The 27028-nt window shown below is 42.1% G+C and overlaps 2 protein-coding genes across 3 annotated transcripts in view; one reads left to right on the top strand and one right to left on the bottom strand.

Annotated features, from left to right (window-relative positions):
• The window catches only part of rufy1 (RUN and FYVE domain containing 1), a 7786-nt gene extending 6261 nt beyond the window's left edge, over positions 1 to 1525 (bottom strand). Inside the window, exons 1-4 of the mRNA XM_054597239.1 lie at positions 1194 to 1525; positions 368 to 547; positions 131 to 248; positions 1 to 31 (exon numbers count right to left, since the gene is read on the bottom strand). The exon at positions 1 to 31 is cut by the window's left edge and continues 71 nt beyond it. Of these exons, the coding sequence (XP_054453214.1) occupies positions 1 to 31; positions 131 to 248; positions 368 to 547; positions 1194 to 1503 (639 nt within the window). The 5' untranslated portion in view covers positions 1504 to 1525. The remainder of the gene's footprint in view (positions 32 to 130; positions 249 to 367; positions 548 to 1193) is intronic.
• Positions 1526 to 3707: 2182 nt separating this feature from the next.
• On the top strand, positions 3708 to 7143 carry hbegfa (heparin-binding EGF-like growth factor a). Of its 2 annotated transcripts, XM_054597245.1 has the most exons (6): positions 3708 to 3913; positions 4693 to 4932; positions 5027 to 5225; positions 5315 to 5470; positions 5667 to 5750; positions 5879 to 7143. In XM_054597245.1, the coding sequence occupies exons 1-5, from the start codon at positions 3868 to 3870 to the stop codon at positions 5737 to 5739; spliced, it is 714 nt and encodes a 237-aa protein (XP_054453220.1). In that variant the 5' UTR covers positions 3708 to 3867; the 3' UTR covers positions 5740 to 5750; positions 5879 to 7143. The 2 variants fall into 2 exon arrangements, with proteins under 2 accessions (XP_054453220.1, XP_054453219.1); XM_054597244.1 differs by lacking the exon at positions 5667 to 5750 and having other exon boundaries at positions 3788 to 3913.
• Positions 7144 to 27028: the final 19885 nt, after the last annotated feature.

Raw genomic sequence — 27028 nt, 5'->3', positions numbered from 1 at the left:
CAGCCAAGCCCTTGCTCTCCCCAAACCGGTCCTGAAAAGAGAATTGAAGAAAAATTAATCCACCAATAACCAACTTAAGTATATCTTACAATGTAAGTATACTGGAAAAAAATGGTTCGCAGTAGCATACTTAATGCCGGGCAGGTCTCTGGCACTTGTGGCAATGTTAGCAGACTCTGGACACAACTTCTCAACCAGTTCCAGAGGCCCCCATATGGACTTGTTCTGACTAATGAAGGATTTCTTAGCTGAAAAAAACAAAATGTAAAAAGTTATTTCCGCTTGCACTGGTAGTGACACGTGATTGGATATCTTTGTAAAAAAGATGCAATACTGTTGAAAAGGTCAGCTTCATTGGTTGTCTCACCTTTCAGCCCATGTTTGAGGCAATGCTCCAGGACGACAAAGAACTGCTGCAGAGGAGGGTACTCCGAGTTCAGCGTCCTGCCCAGACTCAAGGAGGACTGGATTAATACTTTGATGCTCAGCTTCATCATGCTGAGCAGATTGGATCTTTCTATTGCCATGGGGTCTTTGGGGGCCACAACTGTAAAAGGGAGGCAAGGCAGAGGAAGAGCATTGACATGAGGACTGTCATACAGTACCAGTCAAAAGTCTGGACACACCTTCTCATTCAATGGTTTTTCTTTTTTTCTATTTCTTTCTACATTATTATTATTATATTCCTTGATTGATCCCCATGGGGAAATTCGGGTGTTGCAGCAGCTCAACTACATAGAAACAGATAATAAATACACATATTATACAATAAAATAAAAATAGAATAAAAATAAAAATGTAGATTAATATTGAAGACATCCAAACTATGAAGGAACACATATGGAATTATGTGGTAAACAAACCAGAATATGTTTTATATTTTACATTCTTCAAAGTAGTTGAATGAGAAGATCTGTCCAAACTTTTGATGTTAAGCAGGCGTGAAGGGAGATGGCATGCAGACTAAATGCAGAATAAACTCTATTCATGTGGTGAACAGTGTGATATTGCATTCTTCACAGTCACCAAACCATGAAATCAAGATTTGACACTTGAAGTCATGTGTCCTGACAGCTGACAGGCAGTTTCCAAGAGGAAGTGGACTGTCTGCCTGCAGCTTTGTTTAACTTAACTAATGTTATGTACAGTGGGGAGTGTTGCATTGCTAAAGGTTAAGAACAGGCACAGCCTACCTGGAAGCGTTTTTGAAGTGTTGCTGGGATCATTCTCGGACTCCCCCTGTGAGGGGCTCCTCTGGGCGGCAGCGTAGCTCACCCCGCTGCTGATCGTTTCCGTGGCCTTCCGAGCCAGAGACATGATAGGAGCCGACCAGCTGCTCTCCGCCGCCGCCGCCGGAGGAGGAGGAGGAGGAGGAGGCTCCTCTGTCCGGTCCTGCAGGTCGCTGTGGCCGGGCTCGGCCTCAGTAACTCGGGGCTCATCGAGCTGTTGTTTTGCTTCGCTCTCCTCAACAGCTGTGTTTACCTCCCCTGCCTCGTCGGCCATGTTTGCCTCCCTCCTTACCCTATCCCCGAGTACTCACGTGACCAAGTCGGAGCAATCACGCACGCTGTGAGAACTTTATTCTTCTTCTTTAGAGTTATTGAAGGTGAGGAAGTCAGGGTGTGTGCGCAACACTGCCACCTGCTGGACTGGTGCGTCAGCGCAGTCTTAAAGATGATCACATACTGTGACATGTTACAGGAGAAAAACTCACCTCTTCAAGAAGTACTACCCTGAGCCTTCCTCTTAGCACTTATTGTATTCGTATTAGTTTGTTGCACTTATTGTATTCATATTAGTCTGTTGCACTTATTGTATTCATATTAGTTTGTTTCACTTATTGTATTCATATTAGTTTGTTTCACTTATTGTATTATTGTATTCATATTAGTTTGTTTCATATTAGTTTGTTTCACTTATTGTATCCATATTAGTTTGTTTCACTTATTGTATTCGTATTAGTTTGTTTCACTTATTGTATTCATATTAGTTTGTTTCACTTATTGTATTAGTTTGTTTCACTTATTGTATTAGTTTGTTTCTGCACTATACTTTTGCTCTGGTTTATGCTCTTAGATGCTTGTTTAAGAAAGGAGATGCACTTATGACTTCTGGTGACTAGTAGTTCTCTTGAATACCTATGTTGAATACACTTATTGGATAAAAAAGCGTCTGCTAAATAACTGTAATGTAATGTAATGTAATGTAGGACAAGTACAGGTGTAATGTTTGGTCATGATTGGTATCACATTGCTTATATTGTTACTAATGACACTGACACTATAGCTATAGTAACAAGTGCTTAATAAATGTTATAAAAACAAATTTTCCCTAAAGTAGACGTAATTATTCTTGATCTCAGAAGTTCCTGACAAGATAATGAGCAAACCGATTAGTAACCACTGGCCACTCCTTTTACAACTCCAAACAAGTCCCATTGAGGTCCTTTTGTAGTCCTTTCAAGCGGTGATGCAGATCCTAGTTTAACCACGTGGTGGCGCAGACAAGCTGTGTCATTTGCCTGTTGAACCTGTTACAAGGTGCTTTTAATATTCATAGGCCTACAGAAATGTTCCAGTCCAGTTTATACCCTGCAGTTATTATCATTATTTTGTATTATCGGTTGTGTCTACCAGTTCTCAATATCACCATAAATATTTTATTGTGCATTAGCGTGAGGGCTACTTTGCTCCCTACAGTACCAGTTTGGACACACCTTCTCATTCAACTTTGAAGAATGTAAAATATAAAACATATTCTGGTTTGTTGAGCATTTGTTTGTTTACCACATAATTCCATATGTGTTCCTTCATAGTTTGGATGTCTTCAATATTAATCTACAATGTAGAAAAAAATAAAAATAAAGAAAAATTGAATGACTGAATGAGAAGGTGTGTCCAAACTTTTGACTGGTACTGTATGTGTGGCTATGCTTTAGACACTGGAGTCCTCTGGATTTAACAACACCTTTGAGCCATAATATAGACTTTAAAAGTTAATGGATGAGTAAAAATGAATAATTTGTATTATAACATTAGTTATTGTTATTATTATTGTTATTGTTATTATTATTATTATTGTTGTTATTATTATTATTACATTGTTATAAATAGTAAACCTTTCAGTAAACATGGGCATATTTTACAATTGTATGTGATAAGGCAACACACACTGTGGCTCATAGAAATGAGAGTCAGTGTTTTTAAAGACCAGAACCCTTCAGGTGGGTGAAAGTTTAAAGCAAAAAGTGGGGCTTACATATTGATATATCCTAATTAATTTTACATCAACTTCAACGGGAAATCTATACAGGATGTACATTTAAAAGTGGGCAAAATCCCGTCTAGTTAAATATTAATAACTTATAATAATGCCTACCACTGTGACCATCAGAGTATTTTCCATTGGATTTAAAGTGGCCCTTACATACTGCATTACTCCTCACCAAAGTGATGAGCGTGACAACCCATTAATGAAGGCAGTAATGTAGTAACACCGTTATGAGTGCATACTCTGTCCACTACATGTCTGTGTGTCTTGAACCGAGCAGCCTCTGTAGGCGTGGTGAAGTGAGGAGGGACATAAATACCGCGGTGCGTCTCCTCTGGACGCTCCTTCACTCCGCTCCTCTCACACCGCAACATCCCGGACGCACCAGTCCTCTGAAGTGACGCCAAGAGGTCTCCAAACAGGCGGAATTATTCTCACACAAACGCACCAAAAAGAGAGAGAGAGAGAGAGAGAGAGAGAACAAAAAAAAGAAGGAAGGAATATTTTAGAAACTGGACAAGTGGAAGGAATACAACTTGTAGATCATCGTATTTTTTTTTTCTCCCAACAAAAATAAAAATCCCTGGAAGTTTTGACATGATGAAGATTTCCAGCGTTGTGCTTCTACTGCTTCACGCCTTGGGTGAGTTTTCACATGCGCTCTTGTTAAGATATATGTCTTATGTCCTCCTCTGTTTGAGTGACATTATACTGTTTATCAGTAGCTGTGTCCCTACCTCTCCTCTCCTCTGTCAGTGTAAACCTCTCCAGCGTGGCCGGGCTGCTCCATGTCTTGTAAACTTCATAACCTTTAAGGCTTTTTCATGATGCCAGGCTATTCGGGAGCTATCGGGGTCATCTCTCTATTTTAGAGCATGCTTTATGTAACTGGATACATTTATTTTTAACTCATATTCTTGCCTGACATTAGCTAACTGTCTGTCCATGCATTACATGTGTGTGTATGAGATGTATGCCAACTTCTATTTGCTCCCCCCCACCCTACACTACTTTTCCCTTCCAAACCCCACATATCTAAACTCTCCCTCAGCCGGAGGGCCTGCCTTTCTAGTTCAAGCCCCACTTTTGGCCAGCTTCCACTCTGCCAAAGTGCTTCTGAGCAAGGGGGTTAAAACCTGCCAACCCTCAGGAGCCATGCTCTGTATCTCAGCTTGTTCGTTTCCCAACAGGGATCAGTATGATAGCACTGAAAGCCAAAAATCCCGGAGATTCCTGGTGCACAACATGTTTCAACTTGCCCTTAGAGGTCCTCCCATCTTGGCACACTAACCCCTCTGCAATGATCTTCCCCTAGAGGAAGAGTTTTTCTGAGGTGTTTTGGCGGGTCTATTCTGTCAGAGACTGTATCAAACCAAACTTACACGCAGATTACATTTTTAACGCTTTTATTCTTTATTCCAGTGGTGTCCAGACCGGCCAGCGGTGCTGCAGTTGACAGGTATGAGAGTGACAGGCAGCGACACACAGCTGTGATCAACTTGGACACGACCAGAAACAGGAGGGTGGAGGACGAGGAGAGCAGAAGCGTTGGTGCGACGACGGCGGAGAACGGTCAGGAAGGCGTGGAGGAGGAGTACGGGGATTATTATTATGAGGAGTATGAAGATGGCATGTCTGGGGACTACGTGGAGTTGCCACGAAGTAAGGGAGTTCGCCATTTCTCAAATTTCTCACCACTTGCCTCCTCAACAAATATAATTAAATGTATTTCTTCTTTGTTCTGTTTTCTGTTTAGTTGCCATGGTAAGCAAACCAAATGAGCCGTCTGTCATCCTGGAGACAGCAAGCACTGAAGGACAGAGGAGGAGAGGAAAGGGAAGAAAGAAGGGGAAGGGAAAGGGAAAGAAGAGGAATCCTTGCCTGAGGAAGTATAAAGATTTCTGCATTCACGGCACCTGCCAGTACGTGAGGAACATCCACGCCCCAATCTGTGTGTAAGTATCTCTGACTCTATCTGCACACCATCTCCACCATTCAGGTTCCGCTGAATTAGTAACCAATTCCCTATCCGTCTTGTCTGCAGGTGCCTCCCGAGCTACTCTGGGGAAAGGTGTCAGTTTTTCACGTTGCCCTTGGAGAAGCCCCAGGAGGGCTACAACCGGACCACAGCCCTGGCAGTGGTGGCGGTGGTGCTGTCGTCCGTCTGCCTCACCATCATAGGCCTTTTGTTGTTGCTCAGGTAAGTGAAACACACACAGAACCATCCACAAACACACACTTACAACTGTAAACACACACACACACACACACACACACACACACACATACACACACAGATAGAGATAAAGGGCTTTTCTGGAAGCATGGCAGATACTTGCCATAGATAGACACAGAAAATAGTCTGAACAAGCTCCTTTTTGTTTTGTTGATTACAGGTTTCACAAGCGGGGAGCGTATGATGTAGAGAATGAAGAAAAGGTCAAACTAGGGTTAGCGTCCAACCACTGAGACAAAGAGAGGTGAGTAGTGAGGAGGAACAGGCCAAAAACACATACACTGAAAAACATCTTCATTTTTCTTTCTTCTTCTGCGTTGCCAGAACGAAATATGTTTTACTCATTGCCTCTCCCTCTTTTTTTTATGTTAGGCAAAGATGTGGAAATTCTACCTCAAAATAGAAAAAGGGAAGTGAACTGCGAAAGGAAGGTCCTGGAGGGAAACGGATCGTACATGAAGAAGGGAACCGAGGCTGTTTTCTGCCTCGACCCCTCTGCTAGACGTTCAGATGAAAAATGGGCGGGCGAACATATTCCCTAAAGGCCTAATGGAAGAAGTCGGCCCACCTGAAACTGGAATACTAACGGCCCAGAGGATGGACAGGAGATGTGAAGAGCCGCAGGTGATGAGCACGAAGGAACCAGGAGAAGAAGAAGGAACATGTCTAGACTCTGTGCTGCTTCTTGACTGTGTGAAAAGAGGTCGTTTTGGACTTAACTGAACAAGATTTTTAACAAAAGCATTTTCTATTTTCCTGCACAAGTCCATCTTTCTTGTTTTTGTTTGTGTACAGTAAACGGTATATTTATAATTTTAATTTATTTATTTAAGCTAACTGTATTTATAGAGATTTTAACCGCCTTCAACCGTTTTTAAAAATAATGATGTTACAGTTGTTTTTATATTTCTTATTGGACGATATTTATTTATGAAACAGAAAAGCAAACAATGTTGAAGCTCATTGAGAGATTCAGTATTTCATGAAGAGGGATCGATGCATCATTATCTGATTTCTGGTTTTAAATTCGGCACTTAGTAGATGATCAATGGCACTGTGATTAATAGATTGATTGTTGAATAGACATGTTTTTTTAATTATTCAGGCTGGTTTCAATTAGAGCAACGCCCTGCTTGTACTCACACAGTTAAAAACATTCACACCTGGGAGCTGTCCAGTGCAACCAGTTGGATCTGTAAGCCACTTGGCAGCTCAGGGCCTTGCTCAAAGGCACATTGGCGGTGGTAATGGGGTAGGGGGTTGCTCTTACTCCTAAATTTGTCCTGCAGGAGTCTTCTGCCTCAGTGAGATCAGATCAACGCCTGTCATTATTATGCATTGCACTGTATTGATTAAAGGCAACAAAAAAACTGCACTCAGCCACTGTATTGTTAAGAAACGTTCAAAAGGGGAGTCGAATATCAAATGCACTGTAGCAAGAATTTGGTATGAATATGTTTTCATGTTGTCTTACCGCCATTAGAGGAGAAACTCCTTCAGATCCATGTAAAGCTGTCAAGCAAAAGAGGAAAAAAATGTGAATTACAGTGTTCCACCCTTTCAAATCCTGTCATGCAGTTTTGAAGTGATTTTTATTTATGTGATTTCTTTTTTTTCAGAGCGAAATAAAAAAAAGACTATCAGAATTTTAGACTCATGTAATTTCTACTTCATTACATCAAACCACTGTGCTCTTAGCCTTAATAGGAACTTCACATGTTGTACTGGCTGTACAGATTAGTTAAGCTACGTCAAGTTTATTTCAGTCTTGGGTTCACTTCCTGAGTCGGGCCCGCACATTAATGTGATATTTTTGAGCGGCCCATTCCGGATAATGATAACACCGGTGTGCTCTTTTGGCCCACTCAGGAGCTGTGATTAAAGTAAACATAATATTTTTATTTCCCCTATCTGTGACGTGTGTGCAACCACTTTTAACCAAGGCACCTGTATCCTGGCAATTAGTGCTATTATGTCCAGTGCTCCAAAGGCAAATATTTAGTGTATATAGGGAGTCAGAAAGCCCTCCTAGTTTATTATGTTTTAATCTGGTTATCTGTGTAGGTCATGAAATGTGGATACCAATGTTTAATAACTGTAAACAAATGATATCTGCCATTTAAATTAACATGTTTCCCAGAGGCCTTTCTCTTTGGACCAAATGTAAAAGAAGACATTATCAGTTTCCTGCGTTATCAACGGCGTCATCAGATTCACTGACAGATCAATCATAATGAGTGCGGTCAGGACTCACTTGCCGCTGTGTGTACGAACTGAGCCACGGGGAACAGATGTGCGGTGTACGCGCCGGGGAACACCTGATGTTCAGCTACAACACGTCGAGCCGCAGCACCACACACCATTACTCACACAGCCAACAGATGTCATGTTCAAAGACACACTACCAAGTCCAACATCTGAGACCTCAACCAGCACTGAATGCCGCAGAGTTCAGAGAGACCACATACGGCTAATACTAGCAGGATGCAACAATGCTGTCATGTATGCCGCACGCATTTTTAATGGGGGTAAGGAAAGTCAAAAGACCCAGCTGGACTCAAAGGCAGGCTCAGACCCAGCCATTTGTTAGTCACCCATTGAAGTCACCTCCTACACGGATGTTGTTACACAGACCATGTGTGTGTGTGTGTGTGTGTGTTTATGTCTGTGTGTGTGTGTGTGTGTGTGTGTGTGTGTGTGTGTGTGTGTGTGTGTGTGTGTGTGTGTGTGTGTGTGTGTGTGTGTGGTGTGTGTGAGTGGTAGAGTGATGTCTTGGTGCCGGGTCTGTGTGGGTTACAGGGGTTAACCAAACCATTACAAGCAAAAAGTACCCAGCAAAACTCACATGTTTGCTATGGGATAGTTTTCAACAATGTTTGTGGCTTTGATTCCCATACTTTCTATATATTCTGAATAAACAAGATACTGTGGGACTCATATGTTCACACTGGGGGATGGTATAGTTAGAGACAGATGTTCAGCTGAACCATAAGGGTGTGGTACCTGATTCAGGACTCAGCGCTCCTTGTTGAGCAACAAAAACACAGAAGTTCAGCGTTTAACTTTCTCAGTAAAACAGCAATCCATGTACATGTATGTTCAGTTAAATTCATAATACTTTATTTGTCTTTTAATTTCAGGCAAGCAAATTCACACACACACAATTCATTCACATGTATAAAACAATCTAAAAATACAGAATATGTAGGACAATATCTTAGAGGTTAAAGGGGACGTATCATGAAAATTGGCTATTTGGATATCTGGCCAACAAAGTGTGAAATAGGACAACCAGGTTATTTTTTTAATGGCAAATATTGTGCAACAATAGGTCTCTGAAGACCCGTAAAGACAGAACTGTTTTTAATCACTCATGAAAAGTTGATATTTTGGAAAAATATGATTTTCAGGGGATAGCGACAAAATGCTAAAGATGATGGTCCTTCAGTTACAAATAAACTGTATTCTGTATTTGCCACAGGATTTCATAGGCAGTACGTATGTATGTGCATGTGTGTTTGATCGTGTGACAGGGGCAAGTCATTTACCGTAGTGGAGCCACCTAATCCCGGCCTCTCAATGTCAAGTAGCAGAGCACACAGAAATAGTGCTGTGCAGTCATGCTCACATAGCTGCTATTCCCGGGCCCGGTGGTCACCAAAGAGCCAGAATGCCGAGAGAGAAGGGAGTTCGCTACGTTCTGTTTCTCAGTGGCCTAATGGACCTCAGCCAGGAAATAATGTCCATCAGGATGGCCCATCATCAGGCATCAGGGCTGAGCTGAAGTCCTGAATTTTCCTTGTAGGGTCACAGTAATAGCAACGCGGTCTCTTGTCCGAGGGTTCTTGAATGTTCCTAGAGAGACTCAGAGAGGATATGTCCACAGACCAGGAGGTATTTACTTGCAGGGCGTCCAAAATTAATTGGAAGTGGAAGATTTCCTTGTGTGCCACACTCTGTGGGAATACCGGTGTACCAAGAATGCAATTGTTTTCGATAATTCTTTGGCAACAGCTGTTAACATCAAGCTCACCTAAACTCATTTTACTGTATGCGCCTTTGTCTCCAACATTAAAGACTTTTAGTTTAATTTATAGTGATAATGTTTTAAAGATGTATTTTTCAGTAAACAGAGAGTACATTATGTATGTTGGAGGTTGATTTAAAGCCATTACAGTATAATCTCTTACTTTGCTGATGACAGATTCTGTATCAGTGCAAGATATGGGTTTACTGATAATGTTGCATAGTTCTAGAAACCTAATATATTTCTCTTAAGCGTTTATGAAATTATCTGAATCCATCAGCAAAGTCCCCTATTCTGTTGTTTGGATACATTGCCAAATAGATTTGAGATTATCAGATGCTATAGAGGTTGTATTGGATTAAATCAGCGTAAGGAGGGTGAGTTTGTTATGAAAGGTGTTTCCTGCCCCGCTGAGGACCAACAATGGGTGGTTTCCACTCTGATATGGAAGTGCGCACGCCAACAGTTGGAAACACAATTATTGTCTGACCGGATATCATAAACAGGAACACATTATTACCTGAAATTAATTAGTGTGTGTGTGTGTGTGAGAATCCGCTTCAGATATTAAAGATAAGTTTTAAAATGTGTTATTCTGGAAAATAAAAAAGTGTTTGCATGTGTGTGTGTTTGCCTGATGCCAGCACAAAATCGTCGACTGCTCCTATAATGTAGAAATGAAGCGCCGGCATAGCCTCAGTGTGCCACTCGGGCCTGATTGATGAGGTGACAACAGCGACATATTCATTGTCGCATGACAAAGTGAGGCTGCGATGGACCAGTGTGTTGTACAGTCTGTCGTCCCGTTTACACTCTGAGGACAGCCAAAGAGGAGGAGAGGAGGAGGGGCGGTGGGGATGACGGGATGATGGAAATGAAGAGAAGGAGTGAAAGATAAGGTCGTTGTGGTAACACGAGAAGGGGAGTGAGAGATGAAGAGAGGATGGATAATGGGTCAAGGTGAGAACTTCTACTTAAGAGGGTGCAGACTTGTCTTCGCCTGCGAGTGGATAAAACAGATTAAGGAGTTAGAGGAGAGGCGTCACTCCTTATTTTAGCTCTCACTCTTCCTTCTCTGGTCATTTACTTTGATTTACCCTTGAGTTCCTGTGGACTACCTTCTTTATTCCTGTCCTCCTTACATCCCTATTCCCTCCTCCATTTCCTCATCCTTTTCCTGTCTCCTGTTTCTTCCGTCACAAGACGTGACACATGTTCAAAGGCCTGTCTTACCATGAGGGCAAAAAAAGCGACATAGGTCCCCACAGCGTGTAAATGGGAAATGAAAATATTCAGTAATAAAAGCTAATTTGTCATTAATTTTGAAATATTTACTTACTGACCAACGCCCCTCATTTGTAAGATTAAAAACTGGTCATTCTTGAGTCATGCCCACTCCCTCCACTACTTCATTTTTTTTACCATTTCACCAAAAGCTAAAAGGGATATATGAAAATATGGCTGCAAGTTGTTTTATAAGTAATGTTTTAGTGTAATGCGGCACACATGTGGTTGGTGGGCTAAACAAACACAGGACTTCCGGCCAGGAGACTGATGGTCATGCCCCATGCAAAACCAAAAGTAAAGTTGACATTTTGTCACTTCAGTCGTTGGTTAATAGACTTGTTTGTCACTCGGTAGTAGCTTGAATCGATTGTCAGTTAATGTTAACAACGCTATTTTCCTAAATCCAACTTAAAGACGCTATGCATATATGGGTATATATATTGACACGCTGTGGCTAACATGCACAAATCTGAAACTAGTGGGGTCTGTGGGGTGTCATAGTTTGAAGCTTAAGGCCAAAGGTAAAAATATTTTCTAGCTTCGAGGTTCACTGCCGGGGTATGGAGCCAACTGAATATGCGCAGTTGTGTTTCTCACAAAATTGGATGTAAGACTGAGCGCCCTATCCAGATCTTATTATACATACATGGCTGGGAGTCAATAAGCTTAGCTTAGCATTATAACGGTAAGCAGGGGGATGTCGCTAGCCTAACTAATTTCAAAGTTAAAAAAAAACATAAGCAACCCTAAAGCTCACTTATTATCACATTATATATTGTTTGCTTATTTTTGGAGTGAGTCAAGCCACCGTTTCTTTATGGTTCCAGTCCATAGAGTGCACAGACATGTGAGTGTTATTGATCTTCTCTTCTAACCCTCATCAAGAAAGCATGCGTCCCAAATTAACTAATTATTTTCCTTCAAAGTTACAGTAAAACACTAAAGATTACATTCATGGTTACTTTGATGCTTCTTTGGTTACTGGTGGTGGTAAGAAAGCTTTAACAATATAGGCCGTAGAATTACTTTCAAAATTATCCATAAAAAAAACAAAGATTCGAAAGTTAGTCAACCGACAATCAAAAGTCAGGTTTGATGTTGTCTACTGCATTCCCTCTCGTATGTGCATGCATTATTCACTGTTATTTGCCTCTCTGTGGGTTAGCAAGTTCAATGCTGTGCGGCAGTCAACTACAATGTATTTGCAACACAGAATGTAAATACACTGAACGGCTGTAGCTGAAGAGAAAACAGACATATCAAAAATGCTGTTTCAATAATGCAAATCTTACTTACTTATCTATATTATAACTTAAAGGGGAGGTTTAACTGAAAATGGTCAGGTTCTCTATTTGCTTAGGACCCACAGGCAACCAGGTCTGCCCCTGCTCCACACTGCTGCTTTCTATGTTAGTAGAGTAGAAATAGCAGCTCAGCTCAGTGCTGTCCCTCTCCACTTGCTCCTGATGCCAGCGGGAGTTGGGCAGGGATACCAGCAGATTCCCCTCTGCTGATGTCACCCTGCTGGACAGACACTTGCCATGTATCATGGTCACACTATTAAATTCTCACTGAGGTCTATTTAGGCCCCGAGGAGGCTGATGGTGGCATCGCATTACCTACTGGGTAAGAGGAGAAGAAAGAGTCAGAGACAGAGAGAGAGAGAGAGAGAGAGAGAGAGAGGGACCAGGGTTAGGTAAAGAGGAGACGAGGTAAAGAGGCAGGAGAAAGGAAGGAAGTGAGGAGCAAAGACAAAGAAAGGGAAAAAACTGAATGTAATTTATCATTCCCTTAATCACCATCACTCCTAGCACACACACACACACACACACACACACACACACACACACACACACACACACACACACACACACACACACACACACACACACACACACACACACACACACAAATACACACAAGCTAAAAAAAAGCTACACACAAACAACAGCATGGACGGCACAAACAGACAGGAAGACTAGATGACGGCATGCTTGACTCATCTGTTTTCTCTACCCCCTTCCTTACAGTATGCCCTGCCATTCTCTGAAATAAAAAATGTAAAAACTCCTCCCATATCCGCCCAGTGCTTGTGTGCAGAGTACCTAATGGTGGCTTAGAGGATCAGCCCAACGCGTGCTGGCCAGTTGAGCTGGCTGACACCACAGCTTATGACAAAGGAGAGGCAGGCGGATGTCAGAGCAGACGGCAACATGCTCCACTTACCGCAAGGAGTGGGCTCCCTGCATTCTTCTTCACTGTGTTTCCTTTGTGGTCGGCTGATGTTGAAACACCTCTACCCCCCCCCCCCAACACCACCACTCCTCAACCTCAAGACAAACATTTTAATCTTTATTGTTCCAGTTTGATCTTGAAAGTGTTGTTAGGTAAGAGAGCAGGGATTTCCATGGTGGAGAAATACCTCAATGTACCCAAGATATGTGTAGAATCACTAAAACAACAATGACAATTGCTATCCTTCATACTATGGACTAAATACATTTTTTAATGTCATCTAAAATTAGCATTTTCTTTTTCTTTTTTACTCACTTATACATTAAAGCTAGGGTGGGCGAAAACAGCCGTTGAGATTCCGTCGCGTGCTCTCTGGCCTCTCCCTGCCACGCTACCTGCTGTAGCTCCTCCCACCGAACGTCAGTTATGCGCGTTCATGTGAATTCAGTTACATTGATAGGAAGACGAAACACGCAGGGACGCACCAACGTCGTTGCCAAGGTGACCGGACAGTCCCACAGCCAATAAGAACGGAGAATCGGAGCCTCGCTCTGATTGGTCAAAGTGTACATGAGCGGTGGCAATTTTTGGGTGCGGCCCACAGAGGCAGGGGAGAGCAAAGTTATGAGCAGATATTCTCAGAGCACTTCACCTACATATAGCTGACTGGCTATTAGGACAGTTTTGCCAAATATTACAGTAAAGAAATTAATTAATTAATACCCACCCTAGCTTTAATTGGGTCAAAGTTAAAATGAAGTTGCGTTTTCTTTTCACTACTAGCATGGGCGTTCTCTGACAATGCTAAAATGATAATGGAAACGTAATGCAAATTACATTTTGTCCCAAAGACTATCCATATATGGTTGATAATATTCAAGTGTTCTTTCAAACTGGAAAAGCATCGTGCCCAATTGCAATTACATTGCAGAGCTATTTTCCTGATTAAATGAAATGGTAAATGCAAAGTGCATTTGTATTTCAAACACTGGCAACTTGTCACTCATAGGAAGGCGGTACTTTGTACGCCTGTTCTATTCATTGACCGGAAGTAACATGTTTATCTGCCTGCAAGCAATTGGTTCTATGCTTTTTCGTTTTGTAAAATGGCTTTTCTACTTTTATTCTAATATCGTCAGAGAATGCTCATGCTAGTAGTGAAAATGAAAATGAAAATTGTACCATTTAATTTTTTATTGAGATTTTGACCCAATGAAATGGGAATCTTTAAATGCTATGGTTAGATTACCGATCATTTTTTATTTAATCAGCAAAATGCTTCCATATCGTCCAATGTGTCAGATATACATGTAAACATTTGTTCTGCTGTCGAATAAATTATCTCTGTACCAATTTTCATGGCAACCCCTCCAATAGTTGCCAGGGTGTCACCCTGCCTTCTGCTTAATGTATGATGGAACGCCCCAAGAACAAGAACCGGAAAATTTAAAGCAATTGAAGAAATCATTTTCCCTCTTTTGACTTTCTTCATTCATCTCTCTGACTCCAAGCCACCCACGTGAGGCCTCCTTAGCACCCCACAGGCTATTAGCGGGGTCCATGACCTCAGCAAGACTTTCCCTCTGCTGCTCTCCGTCTGTCCGTCCACCCACTGTCACTCTGTGTGTTCCCTCTCTCCTGCCGCAGCCTCGAGACAGTGTGGGAGCTGTTCAGAGAGCAGGAATGCAGAGGGAGCTCCGCCGCTGAAGGAGAGAAGAGGGAGGCAAGAGAGGGGGATTTTTCCTTGGATGAGGTCATGGATGATGGCTTCTCTCAGCGCGAGAGCTGAGCTCGTGGCAGACGCGCCCCTGACCTCCCTCCCCCAGCACACACACACACACACACACACACACACACACACACACACACACACACACACACACACACACACACACACACACACACACACACACACACACACACACACACACACACACACACACACACACACAGATGTCTGAGGCCATGGAAGCATTGGGTTGGCAGAGATGACATCTAGTTTTCATCTCTGTACTCTACAGCTAATCTCCAAATCCAGATTGCTCTGTCATTATCAACACACCACACACACAGGCGGTAAAATCAAGCCCCAGCGGGCCGATTTAGTGGACCCATGTGAAAAGCCGTGCTAAAATCGGCCCCATTACTAGCTGAGAGATGGAGATGATTACTAACACACTACAATTAGCGTGCTCAGCAAACACATATGCCTCAACACAGCTGATTCAACAGCAATATTGTCTCATCTTGAGGAGTGATCTGATCGTGTATTAGATCACTGATTGGGTGAGGAATCCCGGTTGGTAGCAACTGTCGAGACGGCAAGATGATGGTGGTTGTTATTGTGATTACTCAGCCCCTTTTCCTCCACATGTGTGAGTCATGGAGACCAACGCTCTGTGGCTTTGTGCATTGGTGTGAAAAATATCTCTCCTTCCCCGAGCCCCCTTCCCCAGCGTAAATTTCGAGAAATGTGACAGCACCAAGGCTTTGTCGGGGGACAATAGGGCCCCCATCTGAATGTGACACATCCCTGTGGGAGCAGTTGTTGTTTTTATATGTCCTCTGATCCTCTTCCTGCTGAACTGGATTAGTGGGAGTCACTCTTACAACCCAACCCAGACTGCCACAGTCTCGCTGTGAGAGAAGATTGACAACGGTTTCACTGAGCTCTACCTTTGAAACAAACAAGTGTGAAAAATGTGAGAGCCCTGACACATCAAGCTAACAGTGGACTGCGAGGTGATGTTGGGCTGTTGTTGAGTGTTTGTGGCTGACCATGCATGGGCCATAGCTTTCACACCGTGTTTGGCACTTTGCCTAGTCTATCATTGACCGCAGTTTGGCTGATTGAGCGAAACAAATTGGCAACACCTGCAGCTGGTGGAGTTCTCCAGGTGAAGATCGAATTGCGGCAGAGTTCATTATCACATAAATCATATGATCAAGTTTGCTAATTTATACCAAAAACAAAGTACGGTCTGGACTGCTGGTAATGTCATTGCTTCTGCGCCTGGCTAACACTTAACTTGTGTTGACACACTCTGTCACTGCATTCTTCGACCACTGGATAGTATTGACTAGTTCTATAACTTTAACAGAAGACGTGAGGCATCAGGGGAACACAGCAATGCATTAAATAGGTCAAACTTTGTTGTTTTAGTTCTTTGAGCTTGGCTTGTGTGCCAGGTTTGATGTGAAATTTAACCTTAAGGTGTCAGCGGATCAGCAAGGAGTCTTTGACTTGCATTTAATACTTATTTTAGTTCTTTCACAAAGGTTGTGAAGCCAATTGACGTCTACTGGATAGTTTGAGATCACTAGAACAGATCGGGACTTGAAACCACGCACATTGTGTGTGTTTTTACGCTATTTATGTGTCATAACTGTCACCTCTGGAATTCAATCACGGTCCTCCTCACCTGTTTTCATTTTCTCTTAATCTCACACACGGACAAAAACACAAACACACACACGCACACACACACACACACACACACACATACACACACACGCACACGCACACGCACACACACACACACACACACACACACACACACACACACACGCACACACACGCACACACACACACACACACACACACACACACACACACACACACACACACACACACACACATACACACACAAGCAGCCTCCCCATCAGGAATATAATCTAAGACAGTGCCTTTATTGTTTGAGGCTGCAGGTGTGTTTGCAAATCTTGGAGTTCCTTCAAGCTAATTACAGACTCTTCTCTGACATCTCTATTGAGACTGAATTCCGCCCCTCCTCAAACACTCCCTCCAAATCTTTGTGATGTCTTTGTTCTTTTTGACCTAACATTCAGGTCAGGAGCTGCTGAGCAAATACAACTCAGCGCTGCAGAAGCCTGCGAAGGAAATGAGTTTGGTAAACCAGGCAGCCGCACTGTGACCGACCACAACATCCTCCTGCTTCTGTGCTCATTAACAGCACTATTTCCTCTCCGGTCTCCTTTCGACCTACATCCATCCCAGTGGGGTATTGCCTCGCCCCCTCTTCCATCATCAGAGGCCCCACATCAAAGAAAGTTATGGCCTGCCTGGAAGTGACATCAACACTCTGCAAGTCTTTGTTTGCAGAAGCTTGGTTCACTGTGGACTCACTTCATTCCCTGCTGGGCCTCAGGTCTGAACAGTGGTTGTGGTAGAGTGAGTAGGTACTGGCTTCTGTCCAGGACTTACATTCCTGTCACTCCTGTGTGTGTGTAGTGTCTCATTATAGCACCTTATATAGAGAAAACAGGGAGGGTAATCCAGCAGTTGAGCATCTAGTGAACTTCGTAAAAGGGGAAGTTGTTTTTTCCTCTAATGTGACCACTGAATCGGACAGCATCCTCTTCACTCAGTGCCAGCCTTTGCCGTCCATCTCTATATACAAGCAATGCCAAGCAGGGAAAACAACACCATAAAATAAAATTGCTGTTGCGTTTCTCAGTCATTATTGGATTCTATAGCTGGGTGGGAGGGAGTAATAGATGGCAGATGTTTCTCTCTTTGAGAGACTGAAAGAAATGTTTTGTGTGCTCGTGTGTCACAGCAGGCTTACAGTAGACAGTTAGGATGAGGTTAGCGTTTTCCTGATCAAGGTTAGTCAGTCATCTTAATGAGCTCACACACCCTTTCCTATAGCGTCTGTCTCTTATCATTTTCTGTTTGTGAAAGCTGGGAGATAATATTTCCTTTGTCCTGCCTTTTTTTTGGCTTCGTCATTTTCCTTCGTGATTATCACTGTGTGTGAGTCAATGTAGGAGTTTCAATTTTCTGACAGGCAATATACCCAAACATATGACACACTGCCGAGCAAATTAAACAAATGCACAGATTCTTCATCTATAGTTATGATTTACAATTGTGAGACTACCTCAAATATACTCACAATTGAAAGGTTTGCTCGAGTCTTCACACTAAACACCCAAGGAATCATTTTCAACAATGACCCATGGTACAACTTGGCATTAAGCCTAAACAGGAATTTTATTTAGTTTTTTGCTTGACTGACTTTTATCTCACCCCTCCCTAATCACTCGCCCTGCACATTTCTCCGATTCTTCCTCCCTGACACAGTTTTCCATTCTCTTATCTCGATATCAAGGTTCCTCCACTGTTGGTAAAAATAACCCTTCTGTCAAGATCATTGTGTCTATTTATAAATAGTAAACAGTGCTATACTGTTGTCTCACTTGCTCATGCCATTTGGTGAACAGTTTCATTTGCTTCTTCCTGGTCTTTTTTTATGCTTTTGGAATCTAAACACTACACATTGTTGTCTAAAGTCTGTCATTTGAGGCTGTGCCTGCATGTGTGTGTATATTGTCTGAGAAAATGGGTGGATCTCTGGGCCAGGAGGAGATACGCTGTCTGCACTTGGACAGGCTCTTCCTCTTGGCTGATTACTGCACAGTCATAAGCACCACAAACGGAAAGACAGGCAGGCACACATCCACCAAACACACACACACACACACACACACACACACTGACGACACACTGCTGACCCTACCCACCCAAGAAAAAGGCCCGTCTTGCATAAACAAAAAGATTGTTCTTTGTTTTCCTTATTTTTTTCCTGTTCACTTACGCTTACCAACATAGCTGCGCTTTATTCCATCTATATGTCTGTCAGTGGTGCTATTTAAAGAGGTTTTTCTTTGGAAGTGGGTGTAAGTAGCCTTAAGTCACGGCGAACACACACTAAAAATACAGACTTGAAAATGACCTAAAAATAAACAAAAGAGGGAACCAGGGGAAGAAGAGGATGTGAAGGGATAGAAACTAATGTCTGAACATTTAGCTTGTTTATGTGTACAGCTGTCATCTGGTTTTATATGTTCATAAACACTGACACAAATAGACACACACAGCATACTAAATGCTGAATAAATGCTGCACACAAGTTAGTTAGTTATTTAGCAGTTGTTTGCCATTTTTTTAAAAGCTAGCAGTCTTTCAGATCTTCTACACTGGTATGGATGACAAGTGACCAGTATCTAACTCAGGATAAACTGTCGCTGTGGTAATAGCAAGGATCCTTCATCATCACTGTTTTCGTCACCAGACCTCAATGTTACGAAATACAATTTTGTCATTACAGCATCAGTCAAATGATTCTGTTGCCAGGAATGAGTCAGTTCCAGGTAAAATCAGTGTCTCTTTCTTGCATTTAGCTAATTCATCTGCTCATTGGTGTCTCACATAGATTTCACATAGGGGCTTTAATTGATCCCTTTTCTACAATGATCATTTTTGTCCTCCATTTCTAACAAAGTACAAGAATATAATGATCTCTCATACCCACTGCACGGTCACTGAATAAGGCCTGTTGCAAGCTTTTTGTGTCAGTCTCTGTAAACATGCATCCCCACACGTAAACCTTAGCAATTATGTAATTGGGACTGGTTCCTTGCAACATTGTGGTCTGTCGCTGTGGCAACTGCGTGGTGCTCCACGTAAATGTTGATTGACTTGGAAGTGATCAACCCCTGACCCAATCAGTTGCCAATCTGTTTCCTTTTAAAACACTCCTGAAAACTGATAACCCCTGTATTTGTAAGGGTGAGGGGCTATCTACTGTAAAATATCTGCCTGTCCCTACTTTCTTTTATCAACTCCGCCTTTCTGAGTGTATACTGCAGATGACTCGCTGAAGTATGTACACAATATTTGTTGTGGACAATGCACACAGGTACGGCTGCAGAAGAGATGGCAGGTTTTTGCAGAGAGATGCTGAGAGCCCAAGAATGGATGCGCACTCCCGACCCTTTGGAAACATGGAGTAGCCATCATGGAAATGCTTTACATAAGATACAGCAGAGGTTTATAGTGTGTCTGGGGATATTGTGGTTTGTTTCCACAACAGAATAGGTAAAGTAGATGTGGGGGGAAAAGTCATAACTCCTTGTTTCTGGTTAATCAGTTTTAAGTGATGGCACTAGAGCGCTTGGTTCGTTGCAATTTGTGAGCTTTACTAGTTTCACAGAAAGTGACTAGAAAGTCCAGTGTCATTTATATATACCATTGTTTTTGTTATTCCCGTCAGGATCATGAGATCACAATGTGACCAAAATCCATTTAGTTAATATTCAGACATGCTCAAATAATGCACCCTGGTGTGATGAGGTGATGAACTGAGAAACACGCGGTGGTTAGTACATTCTAACCACATGACACACCCGTTACTGTATCGCACATAGATGGGACATCATTACTCCTGAGAACATTCTGCAAGGCCAGTTTGAGACTTTGACAAAGCACTTTTAATTTTGCAGGGAAACTAATCTCACAAAAGTGGTTTCTAAGTGTGGTCCGTTGTCAGCCCTCAAACCATAAGTGGGATCCTGCGTCACTGTAAAGTTAGAAAACATCAGAACAAACACATGTTCGCACACCTGCACTGTAAAGCACAAGCAGACGATGAATGGTTTTCACAGTTCACTGAACGCATATGTCACCTTCTGACTTTTTATTCCTTAGAAAGACAGCTGAATGTAGGAGGCAACACACAAACCACTTCCTTGCTTTATTTGTACCATTGTGGTCAAATTAGTGTCTTCACTTCCTTCATAAAGTGACAGCACCCACTGCAAATGTGGTTCTCTCTTTAAAACGCTTCCCAGAAACCCTTTGACACCTCATTGTGCCTTCCCCCCACTACACCTTTTTTCGATCTTTCCACCTCCTTCTGTTGTGTCCGTGTGGGTGCTCCGTCTGTGTCATGCTGCTGTGCCACCACATTCCACCCTGACCAGTTCCTGTGGCGTCTCAAAACAGTACCGACGAGAGAGAAGGAAAGGGAGACGTGCAGAGCGGAGGTCCGAGGGTGGCAACAGTGACAAACAGAGAGACGTCAAGAGAGGGTGGCCGAGTGAGATCACTGCTGCCGTGATGCCATGGAAATGCTGGTGGCCTCCACGCATAATAAGTTTGAGCTAAAAACGTATAAACATAACGTGGCTGATGTTTATAGATTGTTTGAGCTAATAGTAGAGTACAAGCTAAGAGGATATGGCCTCACTAGGTCCCCGTGCTGCAGTGGGTCTTCAGTCTGTCGTCCATAAACACAAAGAAGCTGAAATAACAAAGTGTTTGAAGAAGGAAGTGGGATTGTTGTGAGGATAAAAAGGGGAGAGGGTGGTGGTTTTTAACCAGCTATTTGTCTGCTCTAAAACATCTTTGTGTGTTTTACAGCAGAACTCTTGACCTTCAAATGAGTAAATAGAACAAAACTAAGCACGGCTTGGGCATTTGAAGACAGGAACAATATATACAGACAGACACACAATGCTACAATGGGGAGCCATTGGCATGGTGGAAGCACTTTCACATAGTTCCCTTGCGTATCGGCACAACTGGTGGGAAGCTGCTATTTCAGTTTGTTGGCTGTATTTTTACACATACAGTAGTCAGAAACCGACTTCCTGAGTGTTTTATGGCATTTTCAGTCTCCAAAGCGAAAGGCTGCTCATGTCTAAAGGTTTAAGAGCTGAGTTTCCCGTTAAGGAAGGTTTACTTTATGAGCTTATGCTATTGTTTCTATGGAATGTGTGTAAAATCCTGCGAGGGCCTTACTATATTCTAAAGTATGCTCCTACCTCAGCCGCCGCACTGCTGGCATGCCGAGCATTACTAAGCAACATTACTATGTAACATTGTTATGCTAGGAGACGGCCGGGCACCAGGGCTTTTAAGCCTGGATATATAATGCAGTAATGGTAAATGTGTTGTGCAATTGCACTCAGAGATAAGATCATTTCAAAGACTTGCCAATGGGAAAAAAGAGCTTTTATGAAAGCTATTAAGCATTGTCATGATGGAATTGATATTGCTATGTGTTTCATGACATAATTTTATTGTTTTATTTCATCATCATTTATTCAACTATTCATTATTTAACAGTGTATAAGTGAGGATGTACACTGTCAAGTCTGCATTTCACTGTCCAAACTTTCTTTAATTCATGACATCAACATTAAGTTTACTTGTTACAATTAAAATGAATAGACTGTTGCTTATGCTGCCAAATTTACAGTCAAGGTTCAGGTTAGATTTAAGGTAAAATTTAAGATTAAATTTGGGGTTAGTTATGAAGGAAAGCCAGGTTTAAACTTTGATTTCTGTTTTGTTGCTTTGGCTATTATTATCAGTTTTTGAAATGTAACGAAATGGCAAAAAAAAACGGGGCAACACAGGTTGTAAACAAGCCAAAAGTTTAGCCAGATATTCTAAACCACTTTGTTTGAGGTTAATTCAAAGGGAGCATTACCGTGATGTCAATAATAATCCCTCATTTATGAAGGGTGTTCATAACACACAGTTTGGGTGATCATTTTACTGTTTGCCTTAAGGCCAGTGTTGTAGTGGCTGCTCGGTCAAGTTCGCACAGGGCCTACAGGCCGTACACCCTGTGATGATGAAGTGTAGATCACACAGACTCAAATTGGTGAGTACACCCTTATCACAAATGATAAAGCTGATGGCTGGAGCAACAAAATTAAATAGAAGTTATGAATAAACAGTAGTTTGGTCAACAAAGGACAATGATAACAACATGTTTCCTAAGATTTAGGATTTATCCTCCTACATGACATACCCCCAGCGCACACATGCACTCTGACACACACTGTTTCGGTTCAAATGCAGGTTGTGACAGGAAAACACAGGAAGGTGATAAATGAGGCATGAAGGGAACAGGAAGGTAGAAGTGTAGCCTGGGGCCACCTGCTTGTAAAGGTAAGACCTGAATGAAACACAATTTACACAAGACTGACTGACTCACAGAGACAACACTGTTTCACGCAGCTGTTTTGCTGCCCTCTCTCTCTGTGTGTGTGTGTGTGTGTGTGTGTGTGTGTGTGTGTGTGTGTGTGTGTGTGTGTGTGTCTATGGCCCAGTACACGTAGGCCTTCGGAGCCAGCTGTAGTAACCTGAGTAAACGTATGACGAGGCAGCAGCACCTCGGGTAACTTCAAAGCTCCTTTTCCAACAAACGTATCACATTCCTCTGCTGGAATGCTCCCCTCTGCCACAGAAAGGCTTTTAGCGGCCTTCAGTCGGAGGCCGAGGTTAATCGAGTATGTTTGACATGAAAGAGAATGAGCAGTGAATCCTTTGATCACTGTTAACACACCTCTGTGAGCTCTGGCTCTCCAGGGAGAAAAGGACCAGGTGAAGAGACTGTTGTGGTCATGTAGGGCTTTATTGAAGTTTGATCTCACACTCACGCAGCTGGTTAATATAGTGGAAGAACAACGTGGCATAAACAAGATGTTCGCATGCGTTTACTATGACAAAGAGCAGAGCGCTCATGAATGTCTTGAATGAGGATGGAATATTTTTGAGGTTTACGGCATTCCTGTAAATACTTAGCAGAACAATCCTCGGATTATCTAAATTGTTTTCTTAACAAGTGTTTGTCCCAGGCCTTGAAAGTTCATGTCAGGTATGTTTGACATCTGCAACAACCACATCACTGAAACTAGAATGGGGCACCTGATTAACCTGAACCGGGTGTTATTGGTGGCGTTGACAAATAGCCGGTGACTCACTGTCATTGCATCACATCAGGAGAGGGATGTGATGCAATGACAGTGACAGTTGAGAAAGTGACATGTGGCACAATTCAGGCAGATATTACAATGGTGAGAAACAATCAGAGACAGATGGACTATGTAGCTGGGCAGAGATGCATATTGTGGTCAAAAATTACAGTCAAAAGTTACCTTTAACACCCTAGATAGTCATATTTCCCCTCCCATCTGTTTTTGCCTTTCACCCACTTCTAAGTGTCACGATGAGAAGACGACCAATAAATACCAGTCTGAAACCTACCAGGTTGATCTAATTATGTGTATAAAGAACCAGTAAAGGCTCCTGGTTTGGGAGTATTTTATTCACTTTAAGTTCCCATTTGAATTTTTTTTTAAATTACATTGTCAATGTACCTCAACGTAGAAATAATAATTGAATAGGTCCTACATATTTCCACGAAAAAGAATGTGTTTTTTGTCAATGTAAGACATATGGCTCTAAATACTACAATACACTAGTTTCAAAGGAAAATCTTTTAAAAAAAACTATTCTACAGCTGACACTTGTTGATTTCAAGCTGGAAATGATTGGATGTTTTTTATTTTATGTATTTGAGAAAGAAAGTTGCGCATTTTTATATACATAAGCTTGAACCTTGTGTTAACAAACCAGACATTTTGTAATGCAGTTCCTCATCTTTTGTAACAATGATTCAGCAAGGAGAGTTTCATACTCATCCAAGCTCTGGAAGTTCTCCAACTACCAGTCAGCTAACATTGTCGCTGCAGAAAAAATGAGCCACACTTTAACTGTGAATCTAAGCTAAGAGTATTAAGAAACTGTAAATTCCTAAAAACTAAATCTGGTACATGTGTAGCTGTGTCATACCTTTAGTCAAAGTTGTGATTGGGATATATTCACATAGACTTCCACAAAAACTGGTCTGGGCTCTAACGATTAACAGCTAAGTAAGACTTAAAAGTTTACAGTTTAGGGTTGGGTGACGCTGAGCAGGACGACCCAGTGATTCAAGTAGGATGAATGGATTCACAAATAAAGGCGGCTCTGTTGGCCTTGTCTGTATAACCGCTACTATCTCTGGGTTGACCAACTCAAAGATGTTACATGAAAAATGGTAATAATTACTATCAAAACAGCAGCAATGTCAGTTGTCAGCAATACAAAAGCCTTTGTGAAGATAAACAATATTATTGCGCTATCAGATCTCAAGAGTCACACTGAAAAGGAGAGCGTAACTGCAGCTGAGTGCAGCTCGGTGACAGAGATCGATACTGTTCTCCTGTCATTCCTCAGTTACTCATGTCATTCCTGTAACTCATTCCTGAGGAAGTAGTTTGCAAATATTTACAGTTGACCTGCTGCCAACCTGGAAATATACAGAGGTTAATTTACTAAAGAATACAGGATAAGGATAGATCTAAAAAGGAAAGGAGTACAGGGACAAAGAGTAAATAAAAGAGGAAGATAGAGAGGTAATGAAAGTAAAAGGGGCAGAATCTGGTTCCCCTTTGACTTTCTTTGTAACATATTTGTCGGTGGGATTTCACTTCTTGAGAAAGATCTTTCATCATCATCTTTCTCGCACTCCTTAAAATGAAGGTCATGGTTATTCTTGTTTACCCAAATCACAAACAACATATTTTCTTACTTCTCTAGTATTATCTAGTAATGGAAACACTTTTATTTCAAAGTTTTGACATATCCTTTGTAAAACTTTTGTCTTCAACATTGCTCAAAGTCCACCCGTTATGAAATAAACCCAATAACCCCCAGCATATCTCAAACATTGACCTATGTTACATTAACCCGTGGCAGCAGTCTTGCTGGACTTTGCAGCGTTCTGATGTCATGTTGTATAAATTCACTTTACTGATGGCGTCATCAGAATTATCTCATAACACAGTTTCTGCCAGTTCAGTTACAAGCTGGGGAAACCATAACCTACCCCACTTCCGTTAATATTTAATAGAATGGGTATCGGAATCAGAAGTTTGTGTTCATTGAGAGTATGTGTGGCCCTTTCCGTGAAACATCCTTTGAAGAAGGAAATCACTGTTATCCCTTTGTCTTACTCACTCAACTCTGGTCTGTCTGAGAGGCAGACAGTCATAATACGATCAGAATCTCAGTAGTCACTGTCTCTCTAATGCTCTCTGGAATCTGCACGCACACACACAGGCACACAGATGCATCAATCAGCCTTTCCTTTTATCCAGCTCTCCTCTGGTGCCCGTGTAACAGGAGCTGGCTGTCCAGCCTTTCTCAAAGAATGGAGAACATCACAACGATAGATCTCTATTCCACAGACTCTCCTGACCTTTACACAATGCTGCTTTTCAAAGACTAAATGCCTCAGCACACAAGCCAGGCTGCTACTGCGAGTGTATGTGCGATGTATGAGAGGGGGAACATAAGCGTACTCTTTAGGCTCTGCAGACTCTTTTTTTGGACAGTGTGGTTTTAATTACTCTTTCCCAAGCCAACATAAAATGGATATATGGAACAGAAGTGGGTTGATTGGAGGAAAAAGGGAGAGAAAAAGCATTTGTAAGACCGGGGAAGACTAGCCTGTCTGCCTGGGTTTCCTTGACAAAGTGATGTCTCCCATGATGAAAAGCCTGGGTTTGTTTTTTTTATCATGGAACACACTCACATCCTGCAGGGAGGGAATATGGTTTCAGTCTCAGCTGCGCCTCATGGATTATGAGAAATATGCTGAGGATGTGTGGGAGACAGACATATTCAGTTTGACCTGAACAATACTGGAAATAAAACCAATCCAAGCAGCCAGACAGTCTGATGACTTAGCTGTCACACAGGAGCTGACCCCTAGGATAAACTGCAGAAGGAGGGTTCATCCACATCACAGATAATATCAGTGCTTGTATTTGTCACTCCAGACATGAGAGGAAATGTTATAGGTTTGACATTTTAGATACTGGGACAACAGTTTGGTTCGACCACCAATAATTTGGTACACTTGTCACTGGTGCTAATGTTATTAAAGCAACACCAAGATGTTGACTGCAAAAATGCCGAACTCAAGGCTTCAGAATCGTAGTTCACAACAATGGGGGACGTCACGATGGCTACGTCCACTTCTTTTATACAGTCTATGATCAGTGACAATGCTAGCATGTTCACCACATTTGCTAACTAGCACTACAGTACCACTGGGGATTGGAATCTCAGGTATTTGGCAATAATCTATAGTATTTGATAAAAATGTTAAGTTTGACCTGACGATGATGCCAAAGTAAAGTTACTACAAGTCATCCTGAGGGGAACATAAATATCCGTAGGCTACCAAATTCCATGGCAAACCATCCAACAGTTGTCGAAGTATTCCACTCAAAACCACAAATGTCAACCACATAGTGGTGCA

The sequence above is a fragment of the Anoplopoma fimbria genome, chromosome 4, assembly GCF_027596085.1.
Source record: "Anoplopoma fimbria isolate UVic2021 breed Golden Eagle Sablefish chromosome 4, Afim_UVic_2022, whole genome shotgun sequence".
Classification (NCBI taxonomy): Eukaryota; Metazoa; Chordata; class Actinopteri; order Perciformes; family Anoplopomatidae; genus Anoplopoma; species Anoplopoma fimbria.
The sequence above is the reverse complement of the archived record's forward strand: the minus strand, read 5'-3'. Positions and strand labels throughout refer to the sequence as shown.

Coding starts and splice junctions, on each gene's coding strand:
- hbegfa (XM_054597245.1), top strand. CDS start 3,868: ATGATGAAGATTTCCAGCGTTGTGCTTCTACTGCTTCACGCCTTGG. Junction 3,914..4,692: donor TCTACTGCTTCACGCCTTGG/GTGAGTTTTCAC, acceptor TCTTTATTCCAG/TGGTGTCCAGACCGGCCAGC. Junction 4,933..5,026: donor CTACGTGGAGTTGCCACGAA/GTAAGGGAGTTC, acceptor TTTTCTGTTTAG/TTGCCATGGTAAGCAAACCA.